At 48.0% G+C, this 22,331-nt stretch overlaps 1 protein-coding gene across 4 annotated transcripts in view; it reads left to right on the top strand.

The window, feature by feature from the left end:
• Positions 1-2,468, top strand: part of TAF4 (TATA-box binding protein associated factor 4) — a 136,424-nt gene extending 133,956 nt beyond the window's left edge. For all 4 annotated transcript variants that reach the window (XM_082271519.1, XM_082271520.1, XM_082271518.1 and 1 more), the window contains one exon: positions 586-2,468. In XM_082271519.1, coding sequence (XP_082127645.1) covers positions 586-753 — 168 coding nt within the window. In that variant the 3' untranslated portion in view covers positions 754-2,468. The remainder of the gene's footprint in view (positions 1-585) is intronic.
• Positions 2,469-22,331: the final 19,863 nt, after the last annotated feature.

Raw genomic sequence — 22,331 nt, 5'->3', positions numbered from 1 at the left:
ACAATCACAGACATCGCTGGATCGAGATGGGGCTCAGGTAAGCATTAGGGTGGGCTGCTACACACAGAAGGTTTTTATCTTAATAGATTGCATTAAGCTAAAAAAAAAAAAAACCCTTCTGACTTTACAGCCCCTTTTAAAGACTGGAGTTTTTTTTTTAGGTACTCTTGCATGCTCTAACCCAGTGGTTCTCAATTCTGGTCCTCGGGACCCACTAACAGGCCAGATTTTAAGTATTACCTTGGGGGATGCAGACTAGAATACTGCAATCACTGAGCAGCAAATGAGATCACCTGTGATGTAATTTAGTTATCTTGCAAACCTGGCCTGTTGGTGGGTCCCGAGGACCGGAATTGAGAACCACTGTTCTAACCCAGGGATCTTGAAACTATGGCCCTCCAGTTGTTCAGGAACTACAATTCCCATCATGCCTAGTCATGTCTGTGAATGTCAGAGTTTTACAATGCCCCATGAGATGTGTAGTTTTGCAGCAGCTGGAGGGCCGTAGTTTGAGGATCCCTGCTCTAACCTTTGACTTCTATCATGTCAGTCTAATAACATGCTCTGTCTCCTTTCCTCCTGCAGGCATCCAGCACCAGTACAACACCCTCCAGCAGCTCCGGAGCAGGCAGTAGCAGACAGTTTACACGGCAGCGGATAACGCGTGTCAATCTCAGGGACCTCATATTTTGTTTGGAAAACGAGAGAGAGACAAGCCATTCACTTTTGCTATATAAAGCATTCCTTAAGTGAAAAAAAATAAAAATATATATAAAAAACAAAACAAAAACTCAACAAAAATGGAAAAGATCAAGGTATTTTTTTCTTTCGTTTTTGCAAAGACGACACTTTTTTCCCCCCTTTGAACCTCGCTGGGACTTTTTTTCTGATTTTATACGTTTGCCGATTCTTATTGCCTTTTTGCTTTCTTTTTTGACACGCTTAAGAGCAAACCACAATCATCATCACCCTTCGGATTCCTTCCAGTTTTTAAAACAAAACCTGCTTTGTGATTGAAATTTTAGCAAGGAGAGCTGCAAACGATGGATACTTGGATGGACAAACCCACAGGATGGAAAGCTGCCTTCTGCAAATCAAGCCATATATGGATTATGTTTTACAGGACGGATGGACTTTTTTTAAAAAAGAAAACTCGTTTTTACTTCTGTTTTTTCGCCAGTGGTCAGTAGCTGTGCGTTTTTTTATCTTCCGCCCCTTTCATTGCCAGTGAAAGGGGTTCCAGTTATGACACGTCGGTTCTTTTTTTGCAGAGGGCAGTCCCTCTTACCCCCCTCCCTCCCTACTATATTTTTTTTTCATTGTATTTATTGGTTTTACCTCTGCCTACTGTGGGATCGACACACCAGAACCATCTTTGCCTCTCTGATTTTTAGCAATCTACAGTGTTCCCCCTACCCCCCCCCCCCCTTTTAAGCAACCCAAATAAAGTAAAATTTTAGAAATTTAAATTTCCACAATAAAAGTTTTAAAAAGACTGTTTTTAAATTTTAGCTAGAAATAACTAAAGTTTAAAAAAAACACAATGCAATGTTATTTTATTTGCTTTTTTTTTTTGTAAAGAAAATAAAAAACCTGTGGGCAGTTGCAAAAGTTTATGACAAAGGACACAACATTTTATGGCATAAATATATAAATATCTATATATATATATTATACTTGCACTGTTTTAATTTCTTTGATTTCATATATAATTTGAGCGCTCCACCCTCTCTTTAACAGAGACGCCACCGTGTTTTTTTTTTTTTTTTTTTTTTTTTTCCTGCAGAGAGGGATTTTTTTTTTTTTTTTTCTGTTTTGTGACACACTTGGTAAAAGTCTTGACATGGCTTGCTGTATTTTTGGGTAGTTCTTGTAGATAATTTTTGGCACATGATAGCGGAGGGGCTGGCGAAATTTAAATATAACACAGAATCTCCCATTCTACCGCAAATGACTATGTACAAATATCCGTAAAATATTTTGTTAAAAAAAAAAAAAAAAAACAGTATGCAAGCTTTGGCGACTGTTTCTGCCGCCATAGCAATAGCCCCATCTTTGTACCTATTTTTTTATCACGGAATAAAAAAAAAAAAAAAGTTAAAATATACTAATTGGTTCTTTATATTTTCAGAGGTTACTGTATTAAAACTGTTGATTTGGTAATACTTTTATGAGTGTAAATAGCCTGACTTTGTGTCCGCCCTCCCCCCCTGATTACCAAACTCTGCCTTTGTCACCAAACTCTGATCAGTATTTGTAACTGACCGCTGTTACATCATGTCGTCGTCTCCTCCCCCACCCGCCCGCCTGCTGATCTTGTCTTTCCATTTTGTTTTCTTGTACATTTTTGCACAGTTACTTGTTCATATGTAAATATTTTACTTTCAAAAATGAAGTTTTTAATTGCTATTGTTTTATATAGGATTGAAAGAAAATTAACTCCTTTATTAAAAACAAATTTATCTGTACCACGTCTGTCTGTGTGTTATGTTGTTGGGTCGATTTCACAACGGCCAATACTTCAGAGGTGGCCGGGGATGTCCGGAAGCTGCCATTCTTGGCCTCCTCCTGTTCCTTGGCTGTCTTGCTCATAGAGTGGCTTCAGTACTTCTCAGTCGTAGAGCTGCACGATTAATCGTAACAGAATCGAGATCACGATTCACTCCCCCTGACGATCTTAACATGACACTTGCTCGATTCTATACATATCTATGAGGGAGCAGCTGTCAAAAAAAGAGCCTCCCGCAAAAGCCTATCAGCATTAGTTTCCCACTGAACTGTAAACACAAATGATTACATTGTATCTTTTCTTTCCCTCTGCCGGAGGAAGGAAGTTTAACCTCTTAAAGACTAAACCTTTTTCCTACACTTGTTGCTTGCAAGTTAAATCAGTTTATTTTTCCTAGAAAAGTAGTTAGAACCCCCAAACATTTATATTTTTTTTTAGCAGAGACCCTGCAGAATAAAATGGTGATTGTTGTAAATTTTTATGTCACACTGTATTTGCGCAGCAGTCTTTCAAACGCAATTAATACTTTAATGAATAAAAAAATAAAACAAAACCGTAAAGTTATCCCAATTTTTTTTATAATGTAAAAGATGTTACACAGAGAATCGTGAGAGAATCGTGATCTTTATTCCAAGCAAAAAAATCGTTATGCTCATTTTGGCCAGAATTGTGCAGCTCTACTCAGTCGTGTACATAGAACATGTATGCTGATTTGGAGGTTCTGCCTTAAAGCGGAATTCCAACTTAAAGCGGAGTTCCGGCCACAAAATCGATTTTGGGCCATCCGCTTGCTTTTGGCCTGTAAAATAAATGGATAGTTAAGATTTTTTTTTTTTTTGTTTACTTACCTTGTTGAAGAAAAATATACTCGCCTTTCTTCCACTCCCTCCCTTGGCGTCCGCGCCGTCACTTCCTCTTTGCATTGATTCCTGGGAGCTGAACGTCATCGCTCCCAGCAATCAATGCACCGGCCCCGCTCGTCCCTTCCGGTGCGTCGCCGCATTCCCTGCTAAACAGCTTCTGGGCATGCCCAGAAGCTGTGGAGGAATGTGGCGTTGCACCGGAAGGGACGAGCGGGGCGGGTACAGGCGCATTCTGAGAGAAGAGGACACGGAAGAGGACGCAGAAGAGGACGCGCTGGCTTCAGCTGCCCACATCCGAGATGGCAGCGCTGGAGAAGAAATTTTAAGGGCAAGTATTTCTTCTTGCAGGTAAGTGCGACCCGGGACAGTTCAGAGGCAATGGATACATTGTGGAATGTACTAGCCCTGACTGTCCTGGGGGTATTTTTATTTAAAAAAAATTTTCGTGGCCGGAACTCCGCTTTAAAGTGCAAGTCTGGGATGACCCTAACTACTACTCTTTAAAACTTTTTCCTCCCTTCTCCTAACACCTATGCTTACTAATCTGTGTTCAAAAGATATATTGACTTACCTATTTTCACACCACTTTGGTCCAGTCACATGATCTCCCCTGTGTAGGCCAGTGCCGGCTGCAGTTGAGAGGAGACATGCTGATGGCTGGAAATGCCAGGGAGCAGTGACATCACCTTCAATGACCCATCCATTGTCAGCACTCTCTCCTCTCCACTGCAACAGCGTTGGCTGACACGGGAGCAGGATCACATGACTGGAGCACCCTGAAATTTTAAGGCTGCTCTGGTCCAGTCATGTGATCTCCCCTGTGTAGGCCAGTGCCACCTGCAGGGGAGAGGTGACAGCGCTCCAACAATGGCTGTAAATGCCAGGGAGCGGTGATGTCACCCATAGGCTTCAATAGCCCATCTATTGTTGATGCTCCCTCCTCTCCCTTGCAGCAGGGCTGGCTGACACAGAGGAACAGGATCACATAACCAAACTGAAGCAGCCTGACATTTCTCTTTCGTTCATTGATGGACACAGCTCCTAAAATTCATTACCATTGAGTTATACTGCCCCCTACAGGAATAGAACACTAGGCAGAAAAGACCCATAGGCAGTCCCAGGGGGTATACTCCCCCTCTCTCTGCTATAGCCACTCCATTTTTTTTTCTACCTAGTCAGGAGTAAGAGCCCATTTCCTTGCTGGGATCTTTGGTCCTGGCAAAATTTTTTATAGAAATGTTTTTTCTCCTTTGTTTTCCTGTGAGATCTATAATCAACTGCTGGATTGTGTGACGGGCTGGATAATCTAGATCCAGTGGTCACCCCAGTCTGGCCAGCGAGCACGCGCAGACCTCAGCTCCACGCTAGGTAGGTCACAACATAGCCCCACCGGACGGAAGCTGGCCTGCAAGTTTGCATATGACGGGTTCTCAGCCTGAGTCGCAGCGCTCCTCCTGGCCAACAGCCTCCCCTTTAGATGGAGAGGGGTTCTGTTTGTAGCCTGGTTCCTGGTTTGGTGAGTAGCTGTCCCCCCTCAAGGGTTTTGGGGTGGACATGGGCCCCTCCTTGGGTTGTTTGGACTCCCGGGTTCCCCTCCTTCCCGCAGGCACCCCCCTTGCCAAATCCCTCATTCTTCCCCCCCCCCTCCATGCTGGGGCTATTTGGGTGGTCTGGCCACTTTCCTGGGGTGTGGGCAGTGCGCTAACTGGTGATGGGGGGCCGGGGGGTTGCGCCGCCGGCAACCGGACGATTGATTGTGCGGCGGGGGGTTGTACCTGGTGGAGGCTCCTGCCAGGTCCAGCCGGGTGACAGTGGAGCCCTGTGGGTGGCGATTTCGGAGGTGGGAGCCCCTCCGCATCCCCTGGTGCTGACTCCAGGATCATTTTACTTCCTGATAGACGCACATGAAGTGCAGATTCTTCTGGTGGCTGCAGGTGCTTATTTCTGCGGGAAGGTGAGTCCACTGGGGTCCTCTCCCTCTCTGCTGAGGATCGCTTTGTGCCTGGCGACCGAATGGTGCTGCCAGTGCGGTGGGAGTTGTCCCTTAGCAGTGTTTAAACTTTGTGGGGTCCCTCTAGTGACTCCTGGAGTTTTTGGAGCACATTTCCCCCACCTGATCTTCCGTCTCCTAACCATCCATCCATGCACTGATGGTGGTCCTGGAGCCCTTTGTGTCCTGGGTGTAGGTGGCTTGCGGGCGACAGGCTCACAGAAAGAGCCCCCCTGCCTCATCTGTCTCATCAGATCCTGAATCTGATTCGGCCACCGCGAACGTGACTCGCCCTGCTGGGTCTGCAACCATGCGCCTGTAATCCTCTGATAGTGAGGATGATTCCTCAACGTCTCCGACCGCGTGTGAAAAGGCGCTGGTGAATGCACTAACTGTATCTGTGCGTGAGACCCTGAAGATGGACGCATCTGAGGCTGCGACGAGGCGCAGGTGCCCTTTGGCACTTACAAGCTATCCAAAGTTACCCCTATGAGGAGTCCCTTCTTAAGAAGTGGACTGTGCCACCGGTGGTGGACCCTCCGATTTCCAGCTTAAACAAGGCAACCATGATTCCGGTTCAAGAGTCCCCGGTAAGGATCCGGCTGACTGGAAGGCAGAGGCTGTGGCCTGCACCATGTACACTCTGGCTGGTTCGGCAATGAGGCCGGTATTCACCATTGCCCTAGTGTTGCAAACTCTGACCAAGTGGGCTAAGCTCCTACACCATGACCTGGAGGGGGGAACAGCTCCCCCCTGCCTTTTCCGAGCTGGTGGACCAGCTGGTCCAGGGGCTGCAGTTCATCTGTGATGCCTCTTTGGATGCGGCTCCCCTAATGGCTCGCCTCTCTGTTTTGTCAGTGGCCCTTCAGCATGTTTTTTGGCTCAAGTGCTGGTCTGCGGATCAAAAAACCTTGACTGATCTTCCTTTTCAAAGAGATCGCCTGTTTGGAGCTACCCTGGGTGACATCATTAAGGGTCTCACGGGGGGGGGGGGGGGGGGGGAAGTACTTTTCTTCCACAGGCTACTAAGGGAAAGAAACCGTGTCTTAGACGTGGACCTTCCTTGTTAGCTCATAAGTTTTTTTTCATCCCTCAGGGTCGACTAACAAGGGCTCAAAGTCTTTCAGGGCCTCTACTGGAGGATGCAGACGAACCTGGTTTGGCAAGCTAAGATCAGGCTTCACAGACCCAGGGACAAGGCTCCTTCTGCATTAAGGTGCGCCCTCACCCGTATCGGGGGTGGGGGGACATCTTCGCTGGTTTCTAGACCCGTGGACTTCCCGGGTACAAGTCAAGTGGGTCAACAAAGTCATTCAGTCCGGCTACAAGATCGAATTTCTCTCTTGTCCCCCGGCAAGGTTTTTTTCTTCCAACTTGCGCCTGTCCCCAGACCGCTAACAGGGTCTGTTTGGGGTGGTACAAGACCTGTTCATTCAAGGGGTGTTTGTCCCGGTTCAGACCGCAGAACGTTTTCAGGGCTTTTACTCAATCGGCTGTTTACAGTTCCCAGGAAGGAAGGCATAGTGCATCCATTTCTGGACCTTAAGGTGCTAAACTGCGATGGCATCCCTGCACCAGGGGGATTTCCTCACCCCTATCGATATCAAGGATGCCTACCTTCACATTCCAATATGTGCCAGTCACCAGCGTTTTCTCCGCTTTGCTGTGGGAGAGGAGCATTTTCAGTTTGTGGCATTACCCTTTGGTCTCCCATTTGCTCCTCGGGTCTTCACAAAAGTGTTAGCCCTGGTGCTAGCTTTGCTACTCCAACGGGGGATCGCGGTACTGGGCTACTTGGCAATCTCTTTCTCCGAGCAGAGTCTCCCTCTGCTCTGATGGAGAACCTAGAGATCACAATATGAACTCTGCAGGAGTTAGGCTGGATTCTGATATTTCAGAAGTCTGCTCTGGTTCCGTCTGGACTATCTGGGCCTGACTCTGGACTCTGCCTTAGCAAGAGTGCTCCTTCCTCTGGACATACTCCAAAAATTGCCGGCTGCAATTGGCCTCCTGCTGTCCAACAAATGGTCATCCCTTTCCGATCTGCATGTGGTTGCTGTGCCTGATGGTGTCTACCTTCGAGGCGGTTCCATTTGCACAGTTCCATGCGAGGTCCCTGCAATGGGAAAAGACTCCGCAGTCTCTGGACAATCAGATGCGGCTGAGTCGGGGCACGAAGGGGTCCCTGATATGGTGGATTTGTGGGGTGTGAGTCTCTTGGGGTTCTTCCTTGCTCCTTCACAGTGGCTCAGGTCTTGACCTTGAACAGAAATTGGCCTTGAGTACCATTAGGGGCCAGGTGTCGGCTTTAGCGGTCTTCTTCCAATGACCTTTAGCCACACATTCCCTGGTGTGTACCTTTCTTCAGGGTGTCTGACCTATACCATTAGAGGTCAGGTTCCTCCTTTCCCTGTCAAGGCGCACTCTACTAGGGCGCTTAGTGCCTCCTGGGCCTTCCATCATCAGTCGTCAGTGACCCAGGTTTGCAAGGCGGACACTTTCACAAACTTTTATGAAGTGGATGAGTTGGCATCTGCTGAATCTTATTTTCTCTATCGCTCATTGACAGACGTAGTCCTCGGTGATACAGCACCTTCGGGTTATGTTGCCTCCACAGGAGTAGGACTAGACAGGAAATGAAAAATGCTCTGGCCACACCCCAGGGGCAGTCCCCGAGGGTATATCCTCTCTCTCTCTGCCACAGCAAATCAGTTTTTTTCTGTCTAGTCAGGAGTAAGGACCTAGATACCTTGCTGGGATCTTCGGTCCTGGCAGGATTTTTTTCTTAGAAAATAATTTTTTAAGACAGCTTTTTTTCTCCAGTGTTCCTGTGAGATCTTCAAGCAAGAAAGCTGAACTGGGCGACGGGCGGGATGTTGAGATCCAGTGGTCACCCCAGTTCAGCCTACGAGCGCGTGCAGGCCATAGCTACGCGCTGGGTCGGCCGCGACATAGTCCCACTGGACGGGGACTGACCCTGCGAGTTAAACGTCTCGCTGAAACGCCAAAGACCATGAGTCACGGCGCCCATATTGGTCGACAGCCCTCCTACCTCGGTGGAGAGGGGTACTGTCAGGAGTTGGCGCCCGCCTGGTTCCGGTATGGTGAGTAGTATGTTCCCCCTTTCCCCCTGACGGGTCTTGTGGTGAACGCGGGCCCCTCTCTGTAATGGTAAGGATGGGTTCCCCTCTATCCTACAACATGTCACAGATCCCCCTAATTGAGTGTGATTTTTGTGTACAAGAAGCCAGGAGGCTTGGTTTGGGAGCTGACAATCTAATTGTAAAAATGTGTAAATGATTGTAGTCAGTGGCAGTACTAGAACTTTACTGTGATAGTATAAGGTATCCTACCTGTCAGTAGCCACAGGGCGATGTCTATACATGTATACTGCATTCCAGATCATTCCTCCAGCTAAGCAGATGCCTCCCGACGGCCACGGACCGCATAAGGCCCGCTAGGGTCCGGTACCTCCGACCACGCTGACCACCATGAGGGTGAAGGGTTGTGAGGCCGAGATCCTTCTGCAGACATGTAGATTGCACGAGGCCGCCATTTTGGTGTAGCCTCGTGTCTCCAGCATGGGGGCGGCCATGTTTGAGGTGACTCAAACACCTCATGGAGCCAGGGGGAGGAGCCGGCAGGCGTGTTAAGGGGCGGAGCCGCCTCTTTTACCCAGGAAATAGGGCCAAAGACTTCCTGTCTGTAACAAGACAAGCACTGGGCAAGCTGATGAAAACTTCTGTGCATCAGGGATGAGCCTTGGGGTCTGTCTCTCTCTCTGTGGGGTCCAAAAAGGCAGGTAACACTGAGGGGCGCTGTTGCGACTAGGGGACACACAAAAAAAAAAAAAAAAAAGTTTTTTTTTACTTTGTCATTTTTTGTCGCTGGCAAGTGTCTTGTATAATCATTGACCCTGCCGCATAGGTATCCCCACCTGATCCCCTCAAGGTGGCCGCAGGACCCTTCAGTACCCCACTTGTTTTTAATGCATTATCGGCAGTTTTGGAGTCTTTGGTATCCCGGGTGGAGGTGGCCTGTCAGGGACGGGGATCAAGAAGCGACCCCCGCCTACCCCTATTGTTTATCAGATACTTCAGATACGGATTCGGAACTGGTCAATGCAGTTGCAGGTCCCTCTTAGGGGGCTGTTGTCTCAGGTAATATCTCCTCAGCAGTGAGGAGCACGTTTCTGCCTCCGCCATAGCACAAGAGTGGTGGATGCACTAGTTGTGTCCGTCCGGGAAACCTTTAGTCTTGAGGTTACACCGGCAGAGGTAGCTGAAACTGAGATTCCTTTTTTGGTACTTGTTAGCCTACCAAAAGGGCGAAGGATTTTCCTTTACCCAAATGGGGTCGTTTAGAAACGAACCCCTGTTATTTCCAAACGCATGGCTAGGTGCTATCCCTTTGAGGAATTCCTCTTTATAGGATAGACGGTACCACCTGCTGTCTTGCCACAGACTGTTAGGATAAAAAGACCTCGTAACTAACGAGGACCTTCCTTTTCTGCTCATATAGAGTTGTTCGTTCCGCGAGGGCGGGCGATAAGGCGAAACCCTCCAAAGCCCCTTTAGAGGGGTTTCAAAGGGCGCTGGTCGGGTAAACAAAGAGTCCGGCTCAGCCAAGCCTGAAGAATATAGCCTGATGCGCCCCTACCCATCTCTGGGGTGGGGGGGGGATGTCTTCACCGGTTTCTGGAGGACAGGATCGAGTTTCGATCACTTCCACCGGTGCGATTCTTCCCTTCTAACATTGAACGGTTTCAGGGGTTCTATTCGAACCTATTCACAATGCCCAGGAAAGAGGGCAAGGTGCGTCCAAATCTGGACTTGGGAAGAAATAGAGTCCATCCGTACAGTGGTGGCCTCCCTGCATCAAAGAGATTTCCTGGCGTCCATAGACATATAGGATGCCTATCTTTATATCCCCATCATCGCAGGACATCAGCGTTTTTTCGCTTTCCCAAAGATCATCCCTGGTTCCCACCAGGAGACTGAACTATCTGGGCCTAAGGTTGGATACATCCTGGGCAAGAGAGTTTCTCCTTGCTGGGAAACTCCAGAAGGTTCAGTCAACGATTCGGATGTTGCTGTCCGTCAATTGGCTGGGACTGATGGTGGCCTTCTTAGAGGCAGTACCGTATACCCAGTCTCATACCCGAATTCTCCTGAAGGAGATTCTTTTTTAATGGAATCAGAATTCCGATTCCCTGGACAATCGGATCCGGTTGAGCGAGCGGACCAGGAAGTCTCCGATGCTCAACCAGGGGAAGTCCTTTCTTCCGATAGTATCCAGATTACCAATAAGGGTATCGGAACTGAGAGCGATCAGATTTTGTCTGATTTACTGGATCGAGCAGCTCTAGAGCAGCCCGATTCGGATCCAATCGCATATGGCCTCTTCATCCAGAGGTTTTTCCCTAGCTGTCCCTTCATTGGGACATCCCGGATGTGGATCTGTTGGCACCTTGGCCTAACAGGAAGGTGCGGAGGTTTGTAGCTCGCGCCACAATCCTCTAGCGGACGCAGCAGAAACGCTGATCGCCCCGTGGGGGCAGTATCAGCTACGGCATGCCTTCCATCCTCTCAAGTTGCTGCGGGAACTTCTTCGCAGGATAGAGGTGGAGGGAATTCCAGTTATTCTGGAAATTCCGGATTGACCTCGTCGAGCCTGGTACGCCGACTTGGCGAGGCTAGTCGCGGACGCTCCTTGGAGACTTCCTCTCAGGGAGGATTTGCGGTCTCAGGGACCGATCTTCCATCTTGCTTTACAGTCGCTGGCTTAATGGCCTGGCCATTGAGACCCAGGTACTGAAGGACAAGGGAGTGTCAGCTTCAGTTATTCCTACCTCCAGTTAAAGCAAGGAAAGCGACTTCCAGCACATGGAAGTCTTCTATTGCATGGTGTGAATCTATTGGATTTCCCCCACAGACCTATTCGGTGACCCGAATTTTGGTCTGTCTGCAACAAGGGGTTGAGCAGAAACTATCCTTGAGCACGATCAAGGGTCAGGTTTTCGGCGTTAGCAATCTTCTTTCAAGAAACCTTTGGCTAATCATTCCTTGGTGCGGAATTTCATCCAGGGGGTGCGACATCTGGCTCCGCCAGTGTGCGCACCCTTACCGCCTGGTATCTTAATTTAGTGTGGTCGGTTCTTCAGAAACTTCTCTTTGAAGATATTAGGGAGATTCCCTTGCTTACATTCCCAGAAGGTGGCCTTCTTGGTGGCCATTACTTCTGTACGCAGGGTGTCAGAACTGGCCGCATTATCCTGTCGTTCCCCAGATCTGGTGGTTCATAGGGATAAGGTGGTTCTTCTTCCGAATCCATCCTTCCTTCCTAAAGTGGTTTTCGTAAGACGGACTCACTTTTTGTGATCACAGATAGCCCTTGAAGGGGGTTGCCTGTGTCTGCCGCGACCATATCTACATGGATCAGTCAGACGGTGGTACAGGCTTATTCTATTAAGGGTCGGAATCCTCTGTTCCCTGTTAGGGCGCACTTCACTCGAGCGCTCAGTACTTCCTGGGCCTTTCGCCATCAGGCGTCAGTGGTCCAGGTATGTAAAGCGGCCACCTGGTCGTCGGTACATACCTTTACAAAATTTTATAAAATTGATGTGATGGCATCGGCGGATGCCTCATTTGGCCGCAAGGTTTTGCAGGCCGCAATTTGAGGAGACCGGTGGTCTAACTCGATGGTTTCTTTTCTGTTTGAAAATTTTTTTGTTGAGTCTCATCATTAAGGATGAGCATTGTAAACTTCTAGTTGGCACCGGTTGGCCCTTCTAGATTTGGATTTGATTTCCATTTTCCCACCCCTCATTTGTGATACTGCTCTGGGACTTCCCGAAGGTGCTGTATCACCGAGGACTACGTCTGTCAATGAGCGATAGAGAAAAATGGATTTTTGTAAAATCTTACCGTAAAATCCTTTTCTCTTAGCTCATTGACAGACGTAGTACCCGCCCCTCTGTTTTTGAGTTGGGTTGGGTTAAATTCTCTAAGCACTGCTTTTGTGACATAACTGATTTGCTGTGGCAGAGAGAGAGAGAGGATATACCCTCGGGGACTGCCCCTGGGGTGTGGCCAGAGCATTTTTCATTTCCCGTCTAGTCCTACTCCTGTGGAGGCAACATAACCCGAAGGTGCTGTATCACCGAGGACTACGTCTGTCAATGAGCTAAGAGAAAAGGATTTTACGGTAAGATTTTACAAAAATCCATTTTTGGCCACAAGGTTTTGCAGGCTGCTGTTTAGAGGACCTGGTCCTCTTTGAGGGTATATTGTTTTTTTTTTTAAGTGAGCTCCTGTTGTAATGGTTGAGCTTCATGTTACTTGGTTGGCTACTGTTGCCTGGTTGGTTAATGTTTAGCCTTGGGAATTTTTTGTTGTTACCACCCCTCATGTTTAACACTGCTTTTGGGATGTCCCAATGGTTATGAATAACGGGAGCTGCTCTGGTCCAGTCATGTGATCTCATGTAGGCCAGTGCGGGGGACAGGAGACAGTGCTCAGACAATGGCTGGAAATGCCAGGGAGCGGTGACATCACCTATAAACTTCAATGGCTCATCCATTGTCGGCACTCCCTCCTCTCCCTTGCAGCAGTGCTGGCAGACAGGCTGCTCTGGTCCGGGTCATGTGATCTCCCCTGTATAGGCCAGTGCTGGCTGCAGGGGAGAGGAGACATCGCTCTGACAATAGTTGGAAATGCCAGGGAGCGGTGATGTCATTCATAGGCTTCAATGGCCTATCTTTTGTTGATGCTCCCTTGCAGCAGCGCTGGCTGACACGGGCGCAGGACCACAAGACCGGACCAGCTTGAAATTTTTAGGCCACTCTGGTCCGGTTACATGATCTCCCCTGTGTAGGCCAGAGCCGGCTGCGGGGGACAGCGCTCTGACTGAGATGGCTGGAAATGCCAGGGAGCGGTGATGTCACCCATAAACTTCAATGGCCCATCCATGGTTGGTGCTCCCTCCTCTCTCCCCTGCAGCAGCGCTGGCTAACACAGGGGACCGGTTCACATGTGCAGGTTGAATTTGGTAGGGATTTTTTTTTTTTTATCATTGATTTAAAAAGTTAGTGTACATATCCCGGATGACACAGTATACAGATATTAGAAAATTTACAGAAAAAACAAGCGAAAAACTACCTGAAACTAGTACAGCGTATTCTACATCTTATATAGAATGGTAAGAAAAAGGGGGACCCCCTTGGAATAAATGGTTTTCTGCAGTAATTTGCAATAAAATGTGATCTGGTCCTCATCTAAGTCAAAATAATGGACAAACACAATAGGACTGATTTACTAAAACTGGAGAGTGCAAAATGTAGTGCAGCTCTGCAAAGAAACCAACAAGCTGAATTTAGAAGCTGATTGGCTACCATGTACAGCTGCACCAGATTGTGCACTCTCCAGTTTTAGCAAATCCGTTCCCTATGTGCTTATGCTGATCACACACAAACAATTCTAATTTCTTGCATCTTTACTGAAACCACCCATTAAATGTTCAGCGTTGGAGGAAAAAGTAAGTAAACCCTTTGTGTTAATATCTGGTTGAATCCCGGCAGCAATGACTTCAAGCAAGAGCTTTCAGTAGCTCAGGATCAGACCTGCTGAACATTCAGGAGGAATTTGTGACCATTCCTCTTTGCAAAACTGCTTCAGTGAACGGCTCTCTTGGGATCTGGTCTCTGGTAGCCTCTGTGACCAGCTGGTCTCGCCGCCGGTAAAACGGTAAGCCCGAGAACCACCGGCGGGAGGTGTCCCCTCCCGCTACTTCACAAATCGATCCTGCTTTAATAAGAGAGCAAGCCACCGGCTGAAAGAAAAAATAAATAAATACCGGATTATGGCTAGTGGCTTCAACCATACCCCGGTAAACCACTTGCAAACTGCAACGTATTGTGGTCGGTAAGTGGTTAATAGGCACTTAAAGAACATGTTGAAGCTCCCTTTTAATGACGTCTCCTGAAAATGCTATTTGCTTGGCTGTCATTCTAACTGTGGCTTTAATATTTTATCAGTATGGGGTTCCTTTAAGTTGAAGTCATGTAGTCTTGCTTGCCACTTGCAACTCACCGTACAAAAATTGTGCCTGTCAGTCATGGTTCACACTGTGCAGAGCGGCTCACAGCAGGGGTCCAGTGTGCCCATGGTCACTGTTTCAGGTCCGATTTCAGTCTGAATTTGGACCTGAAACGGACCTGAAGAAGGACAGGACGCCTGTGCAATTTGCTCCGGAGTTACTCCAGAGATATGTGAACCAGCTCCATAGAGAGCCGGTCACAATCTCCTGACATGCGAATTGGATGCGGAAAAACCTACATCCAATTTGCAATCGTGTGAACCCAGCCTCAGTGCCTCCTATGGAGAGGATGGTGTTTTGTGTACCATGGGGTGCCAGAATGCTTGACTTTAGCTTTATACTGCAATGGGGAGGACCTGAACCTGAAGCCCTCTAAGGCCTGAAAGGTATGTAAAGGCAAGCATATTTGAATCTTTGTTCTTTTTTTTTTTTTTTTAATTAGTTACTCATAAGCTTTAGGTGTGCATACCAGATTTTTCATATAGTCGGGTTAATAGAGATATCTCTGGGGGCAACTGATACAGTTCCAGTTGGACAATGCCACGGTGGTGGCCTATGTCAATTAACAGGGTGGTAAAAAGAGTGTGTTAGCAGCCCTGGAAGTACCTGGCATCCTCCGGTGGGTAGAACGTTTCATTCTGGCCCTCTCCGCCGTACATATAGCAGGAGTGGAAAAACTGGTAGGCGGACTATCAGTCAGCAGGCGTTGGACCCAGGAGAGTGATCCCTTCACCAGGACGTGTTTCATCAGATAGGTCTTCGGTGTGGTACACCCGAGGTTGGTCTGTTGGCACCCTGGCTCAACAGAAAGGTACCGAGGCTTGTGGCAGGGTGACAGGATCTTCTGGCAAATGCCACAGAGGCTCTGGTGGAGCCAGTATCGTCTGATCTACCCTTTTCCTCATCTCAAGTTCCTGTCGCGGCTTTTACGCATAATCGAGGCCGAAAGGAAATCCGGTCATTCTAGTGGCCCCAGACTGGCCTTGCCAGTCTTGGTTCACCGACCTGGTGCGATGGGTTGCCAAAAACCCTTGGACATGGCATTTTGGAGAGGATCTGCTGTCCAAAAGGGCCGATCTTCCATTCTGCTTTGCAGTCGCGGGCTTTGACGGCCTCGCTGTTGCAAACAATGGTGCTGAGGGATGGAGCTTTGCCTGGGTCGGTGTTTCTGACACTACTGACGGCTAGGAATTCTACCTCTAGGAGGATCTACCATCGTACGTGGGATGTGTACATTTCATAATGAGTCAATTGGACTTCACCCTTGCTCTTTATTCAGTGGCTCAGATTTTGACCTTTCTTCAATGAGGTGTTGAGCAGAAATTGGCCTTTATTAACATCAAGAGCCAGGTGTCGGTCGTGGCGGTCTTTTTTTAGCCACCCGTGGCCACGCACTCCCTGGTTCGTACCTTAATCCAAGGGGTTTGGCATCTGACTCCACCGGTGCGGTCTCCTCTACCACCTTGGGATCTGAACTTTGTCACATCCGGTGACCTTTGAAAACGTCACTGATGTGACGAAATGCATCAGGACGTGGAACGCACAACGTGACGTACACTGGAGCGCAAGCCGGAATTACCTCCTCTCACCACTCTGCATAGTTGTATAGTCTAGTCACGGGAACTTTTAAGCTTTTTTGCCGATCATTACTGTTTATTTTGATTGGAACCTTGCTATTTATGGGATTAAAACCCTTTTAAAACTTTATTACGCTATCTGGAGCTACCGTGGCCCTGAAGGCCTACAAGCGTGATTGGTCTCAATATCGTATGATATATGAGACCCATTACATCAGCGGCAACTTCCCCCTCAGTTTCTTGCGTCTCCTCCCTCCTCCTCCAATGGCATGGCTTCTCCTTTCGGCCAATTGGGAAATGGGTCTCAGGACCCGCTTCCTGATTGGCCAGGAGGAGAATCCGTGTGACAATAGCGAATTTTAATTCGCTATTGTCACACAACTGGGTGGACTCAGGGCGCAGTGCTCTGCGCCCTGAGCTCACCCTTTTTCGAAGCCAATTAGAGCCTCTGGCTATAATCACATGCTTAAAAAAAAAAACCCATTGGAATCCATGCATCTGGCGCCCTGCATGTAGATTAGGGGGCCGGACGCATGGATAGGGGGGCGGCGCCCCCACTGATTGGGAAGAAACAGCTGCTGGTCCCAATATGACGTGTGCAGATGTATGTCCCCGAATGCAGCCTGTGTGTGTTCGAGGCACGCACCTGCACCCAGATGTCAAATGAGCAGTGACTGTGTTTGCACAGTGCTGCATCCCAATATACCTGTACATGAATGGGACTGCCTGCACACAGATGCATGGAACACCTGTGCATGCCATGTGGGCATAGATGGCCCATCGCACATGTATACACATGGGTATGTACGTGTAAATGCGGCCTTATTTACTAACCGCTATCACATATACCTACCTAAACCATCCATTCATTTCATAGCTGCCCGAAGATCTACTGGGGCTGTAATGTGTACAGTATCTGCCTGTGAAATAGACTAAAGCGATCCCTACACTTTGTGATCTGACTGTACGATCCCCTTCAGATTTTGCCCCCGTTGTCACCTGTGCAAAAGCATTTTCCATGCATGGTCCCTCAGCATATTTTTTTTTTCTCATGCATATAAGCTGCTGTGCCATTCATTTTTAATGGTGCCCCAAATACATCTGTCAATGCATATACATTAAATCACACTAGAATTCATGGTAACCTTAATAATGTACATTTTGCTGCAGTGCGTAAAAAAAAAAAAAAAAAAATTTTGCTGCAATAAGCATCTCATTCAAATGAAAGGGCTACCCTAATGCAGCCAGCACATACAGTGGGGGGAAAAATTATTTGATCCCCGTTTGCCCACTTACAAAGAAATGAAGGGTCTATAATTGTGTAGCACTACTCCCATGGGAGCTGTTTAAAGCGGATTCCCCTGGGTGACCCATAGCAACGACTTGTGAATTCTTAGTACTTTAGATTCTTGGCTCAGTCAGTAATCAGTCCAGGGGATTTGGTTTTTGTTGTTTTTATTTTATGATGAGATGGGGGAAGGGATGAGTGGGATACTCCAACTTGGTAAACTATGCACAATCTTGAGAACTTCTAGCTTTGTTGAATGCAGCAAGGCCGCTGCTTCACCCTGCCAATGAAGTGAAGTATTTGAAAGGTGAACTACTTGGTAGATTACTCTTCGGGGTTCTACTTGGCACTTCCTTTCTCACTAACTTTCTCACTGACTGTGTGTGCTGACTCCCTGGAGTGGTCCCCTTCCTGGGCAGACCCCTTGGTAAGCCCCCTGGTAATCACGGACACTGTTTTTCCCAGGTAGCTCTGCCTTCAGCTCCACTGTCAGCTTCTCCAAGACCTCTATGGCTCAGTTCCACACCTGGCTCACTAGGCCGACTGCCTGTGACCACTTTCCTCAGCATACAGAAGGAGAGACAGCCATCACCCTCCTCCTGGGACCTGGCTTGCCACCCAAAGACGCCCTGTCACATGTGCCCTTGGCTTTTATGATCAATCCCAGGATGCACTGCGGTTGTGACCTCCCACTGGGACCGTCACAAAAGCCTGTGTGTCACTGGCTGGGTTTCCTCCACTGTCCAATAGGCTCCCGTATTGGATACAGTGGTGGCACTCCCTAAGACCCAGTGAATCACACCTGGACACACGTAACAGGTAGAACTAACAATCCTGCTCCCTGATAAGCAGAAGAGGAAAACAATGCTTTTATTCTAGCACCTATCTAGGAGGGTGCTACAATTGTTATCATGGGCGTATTTAAAATGATAGAGACAGAATATCAAGCAAAAATCCAGAAAAAACACACATGATACAAATGTTATAAATTAAGCTGCAGTTCAGTGAGTAAAATAAGTATTTGATCCCCAAGCAAAACATGACCTAGTAAAAGTTTTGAAAGTTTTGGCCTGTCTCTGTCCACCTTTGCAGTGTTTCCTGTTTCACCAGCATTCATTGGAAAGACTATTTGAGCTTGATAAGCAAACAGAACCTACTGATTGAACTGCTTTGTGCAAGGAGCTAACACACGGACCTTATTACTCCAGTGCACCTTCTGGATCCTGAGAGAACCCTGTCGCTGGACAGCCATTAGGAAGTTTTTGGGTAACGCAGGCGGTGACTCCCAAATGAAGACTGCTCCTCCTATGCAGGAACATCAATGTCCATCTTTTGGGGTTTATGAAGTTTACAAGGTTGTACTTTCCTGTATGAACATTCCGTGGTGGACTGGGTGTTGATTTGGAGTGGACCCTTCACTGGTGATCGTTTTTATACCTCATGCTCGGTGGACCTTCCGTAACAGGGGGTCTAAAAATCTGGTAAGGAGACTACCTCATTTATGCACGTGGTGATCGTCAGGATTGTGTCTGCTCTCACAGTGTTGGCATTCATTTGTATTTATTTCTGCATCTCAGCACCAGTTTGACGGACTTTACAGACTTTGTTTACTCATTTATTTAGGGTCCTTTATTAATGTGGCGCTGTACTTGAACAGAATTGCTTTATGGTCTGATAATACCTTTGTACTGGCAGCCTTTTCTCTTATTAGTGTATTGAGCGCAGCTTTCTCCTTCTTTTATTTGGTTGAGAAACCCTTGCTGGCAAGCACAGAGGTAAGACGTTTCTTGTAGTTGTGGTGATCTGCTGCAGGGGTCATTTTACGTTAGCGACACCCCAAACGCAGTGCGTTTGCCTGCACTGGATTGCAAGCCAAAAGCACTATGCGATGCGGTTGCGGCATGTTTCAAAAAGTAGTGCGGTGCAATTTCAGCCCATTCAAAATGAATGGGGATGAAATCGCACTGCGCAGAACTGCATGTCAAGCGTACAGCAACTGCACAGCATTTCTGTGTGATTCACATACAGTTCTAGTGTGAATGGGCCCTAAATACGTAAATCACGGCAAAAATGCACTACATGCTTTTCTGCAGCTTCTCTATTGAAGTCTATTGAACCAAAAACACACCAGTTTGTGTTTGAAGAAGTCCCAGTACCTTACCAAAAACGCAGTGGCTGAAAAAAGGCATTGATGTGAAAGTGTCCTATAGGAAACCATGTAACCACTTCCGGACCGGCCGCCGCAGTTTTACGCCGCTACTTTGGCGTTAAATACCAGGGTTATTGCAGCAGATAGTTGCCATAACCCTGGAATTTTTTTTACTAGGCAAGCAGTCCTCTTTCACATAAAAATGGTCCCAGCAGCGGTGGGAGAGGTGTCCACCCCCTCCCACCGCTTCCCGGTCATTTTCCCATCTTACCGGAGCCGTCGGTAGTGGGGAAAACGATCCGGTCCTTTTCCCTCCTAGGCATGAAGTCCACTGAGGGCAAGCTGGCCCCCACTCTACTCTATGGCCTTGGAAGACCGTAGCGACGTCTCATATATATATATATATATATATAATTATTAGGGATAGACCAATTATCGACAAGGCCGGTATATCCGTTGGCGATATGCACTTTCCCCGATATATCGGTATCGGTTGTATTATAGAAATTCACTCGCGCCACTGGTAAATTTGCTAATATCGGTAAGCTGCACGTTAAATAACTGTGAGACGTTATTACAAGTGGATAAAGGAAATAACTGCGCTAACCCCAAAGAGCATATAGGTTCAAAGAAGGTTATATATGCATAAAAAACGGCTAATAGTGCTAGTGCACAATAAAACATCAGCTTAAAACATCAATGTGCCATAATGAATGAACAGTATAAATAGCAGTATAAAAAAACGGTTTAAAAAAGTCTTCTGTAAATAGGAACATTCATTGAAACATAGATGGGGAGGAAAAAGTGCAATGGTGCAGAAAAGAGTCTCTGTAGTGCAATATCATGCTGCAGTTGCAATATTGTGTCCCTTCGCCGGTCACCACGGGTGCTAAGTGGTAAGAAGACTCACTTACCAGATGTAGTGGATTCCTGGTGGCATACGCCAACAAGGAATCAAAAATTGCTTTGTCTTTTGCCCTCGGGCTCCTAAATCTGGGTAGGGTCCACTGGATAAGGCTTGTGTTCCCGGGTGTTGGCGGACCTTCCAGGAGTGCTTGGTGGCTCAATGTGTGGAAATATAAAAAACAAGGAACTTCTCCTCGTGTAGAGTGTTAAAAACTCCTTTATTTTGTGATGTCCATGCCAAGATAGCACAAACCCCCCCAAATTACCACTTTTCAGAAAGTAGACACCCTAAGCTACTTGCTGAGAGGCATGTTTACTCCATGGAATACTTTATATTTTGCCACAAGTTTTGGGAAAATGGCATTTTTTTTTACACATTGTTGTCACTTAAATTATATCTTGCTCACACATGCCATGGGTACAGGCCCGGACTGGCCATAGGGCAGATCGGCAATTGCCCGGTGGGCTGGGCCGCACATCCTTTTGGGGTCCAAGGAAGCTGTGCTGCTCCTTGAGCGTGCCTCTCATCCAGCCTCTCTGTGGCTGCACGGCCACCAGTTCATTTTAACCATCGGCAGATTAGAAAGAACGTGAGTGTGGCCGCCGCCGCCCCCCCCCCCCCCGTGAGCCTGGATAAGAGGAACGACGAGGCAGCTGCATTTAGAAGAATAAAGCTCTACATTTCCTTCTGCTCCTCCTATCCAGTGTCTTTCTACTAACCCCCAGTGCTCTGACTACCCCCAGGGCTCTTCAACCCCCCCCAGTGCATTCCCAGCCCCCACAATGCTCTCTCCTCCCCCCTGTGCTCTCCGATATCTCCAAGTGCTCTCCGGCCCCCCCAATGCTCTACGACATCCCCCATTACTCTCCGCCCCCCCCCCCAGCCCTCTACAACATCCCCCAGTGCTTTCCGCCCCCTCCCCAGTTCCCTCCAATATCCCCCAGTACTCTCCAGCCCCCCCAGTGCTCTGACATCCCCCAGTGCTCCCCAGCCCCCCCATGCTTCCCGTCATCCCCCAGTGCTCTCCTGCCCCTCCCAGTGCTCTACAACCTCCCCCAGTGCTCTCCTACACCCCCACTGCCCCCCACAATGACAACTATGTGTAAAAAAAAAAAAAAAAAAAATTTCCAAAACCATTTGGCAAAATATAAAGTATTCCATGGACTCAACATGCCTCTCAGCAAATAGCTTAGGGTGTCTACTTTCCGAAAAGGGGTCAATTGGGGGTGTTTGTGCTATCTTGGCATTTCATGGCCTCCAAAACTGTGATAGGTAGTGAGGAGTGAAATCAACAATTTACGCCCTTAGAAAGCCTGAAGGCGGTGATTGGATTTCGGGGTCCTCTACGCAGCTAGACTGCCAAAAAGTCTCACACATGGGGTATCCCTGTACTCAGGAGAAGCAGCAGAATATATTTTGGGGTGTCATTTCACATATACCCATGGCATGTGTGAGCAATATATCATTTAGTGACAACTTTGTGTAAAAAAAATAAAAATTGTCATTTTCCCAAAACTTGTGCAGGGCCGGACTGGCCTACCGGAATACCAGGAAATTTCCCCATAGGCCGGCAAGGCCGACTGCCCTGGGGCTGCTTTGAGGGCAACGGCACTCAGGGCCGGGGTTACGGCAAGGTAGGTGCCAGCCTTAGAGGGCCCAGTCTGCCACTGTGAGGGGGCCCGCCTGTTCCGCCACTGAGAGGGGGCCCCTGCTGGCGTGCCGCCATTGTGTGATTGAAGGGGGGTGGCCGTCGTTGTCTGCTTGCTGCAAAGGGGAGGCTGAACACAGTGCCGCTGCAGAGAGAGAAGCTGGAGGCTTTAGGGAGGTGGAAACTAAAGCAGAAAGTTAGCTGACCAGCTGACGACCAATGCAGTGAAGGGGGAGGAGCTCTGCACTTTGCTAAGAGACCATGTCAGAATCGACTGACAAAGTGAGTAAGGATGGCACCCCCC

This window comes from Pelophylax lessonae (genome assembly GCF_965119305.1).
Source record: "Pelophylax lessonae genome assembly, chromosome: 11".
Lineage (NCBI taxonomy): Eukaryota > Metazoa > Chordata > Amphibia > Anura > Ranidae > Pelophylax > Pelophylax lessonae.
This window is presented reverse-complemented; position numbering and strand designations above follow the sequence as displayed.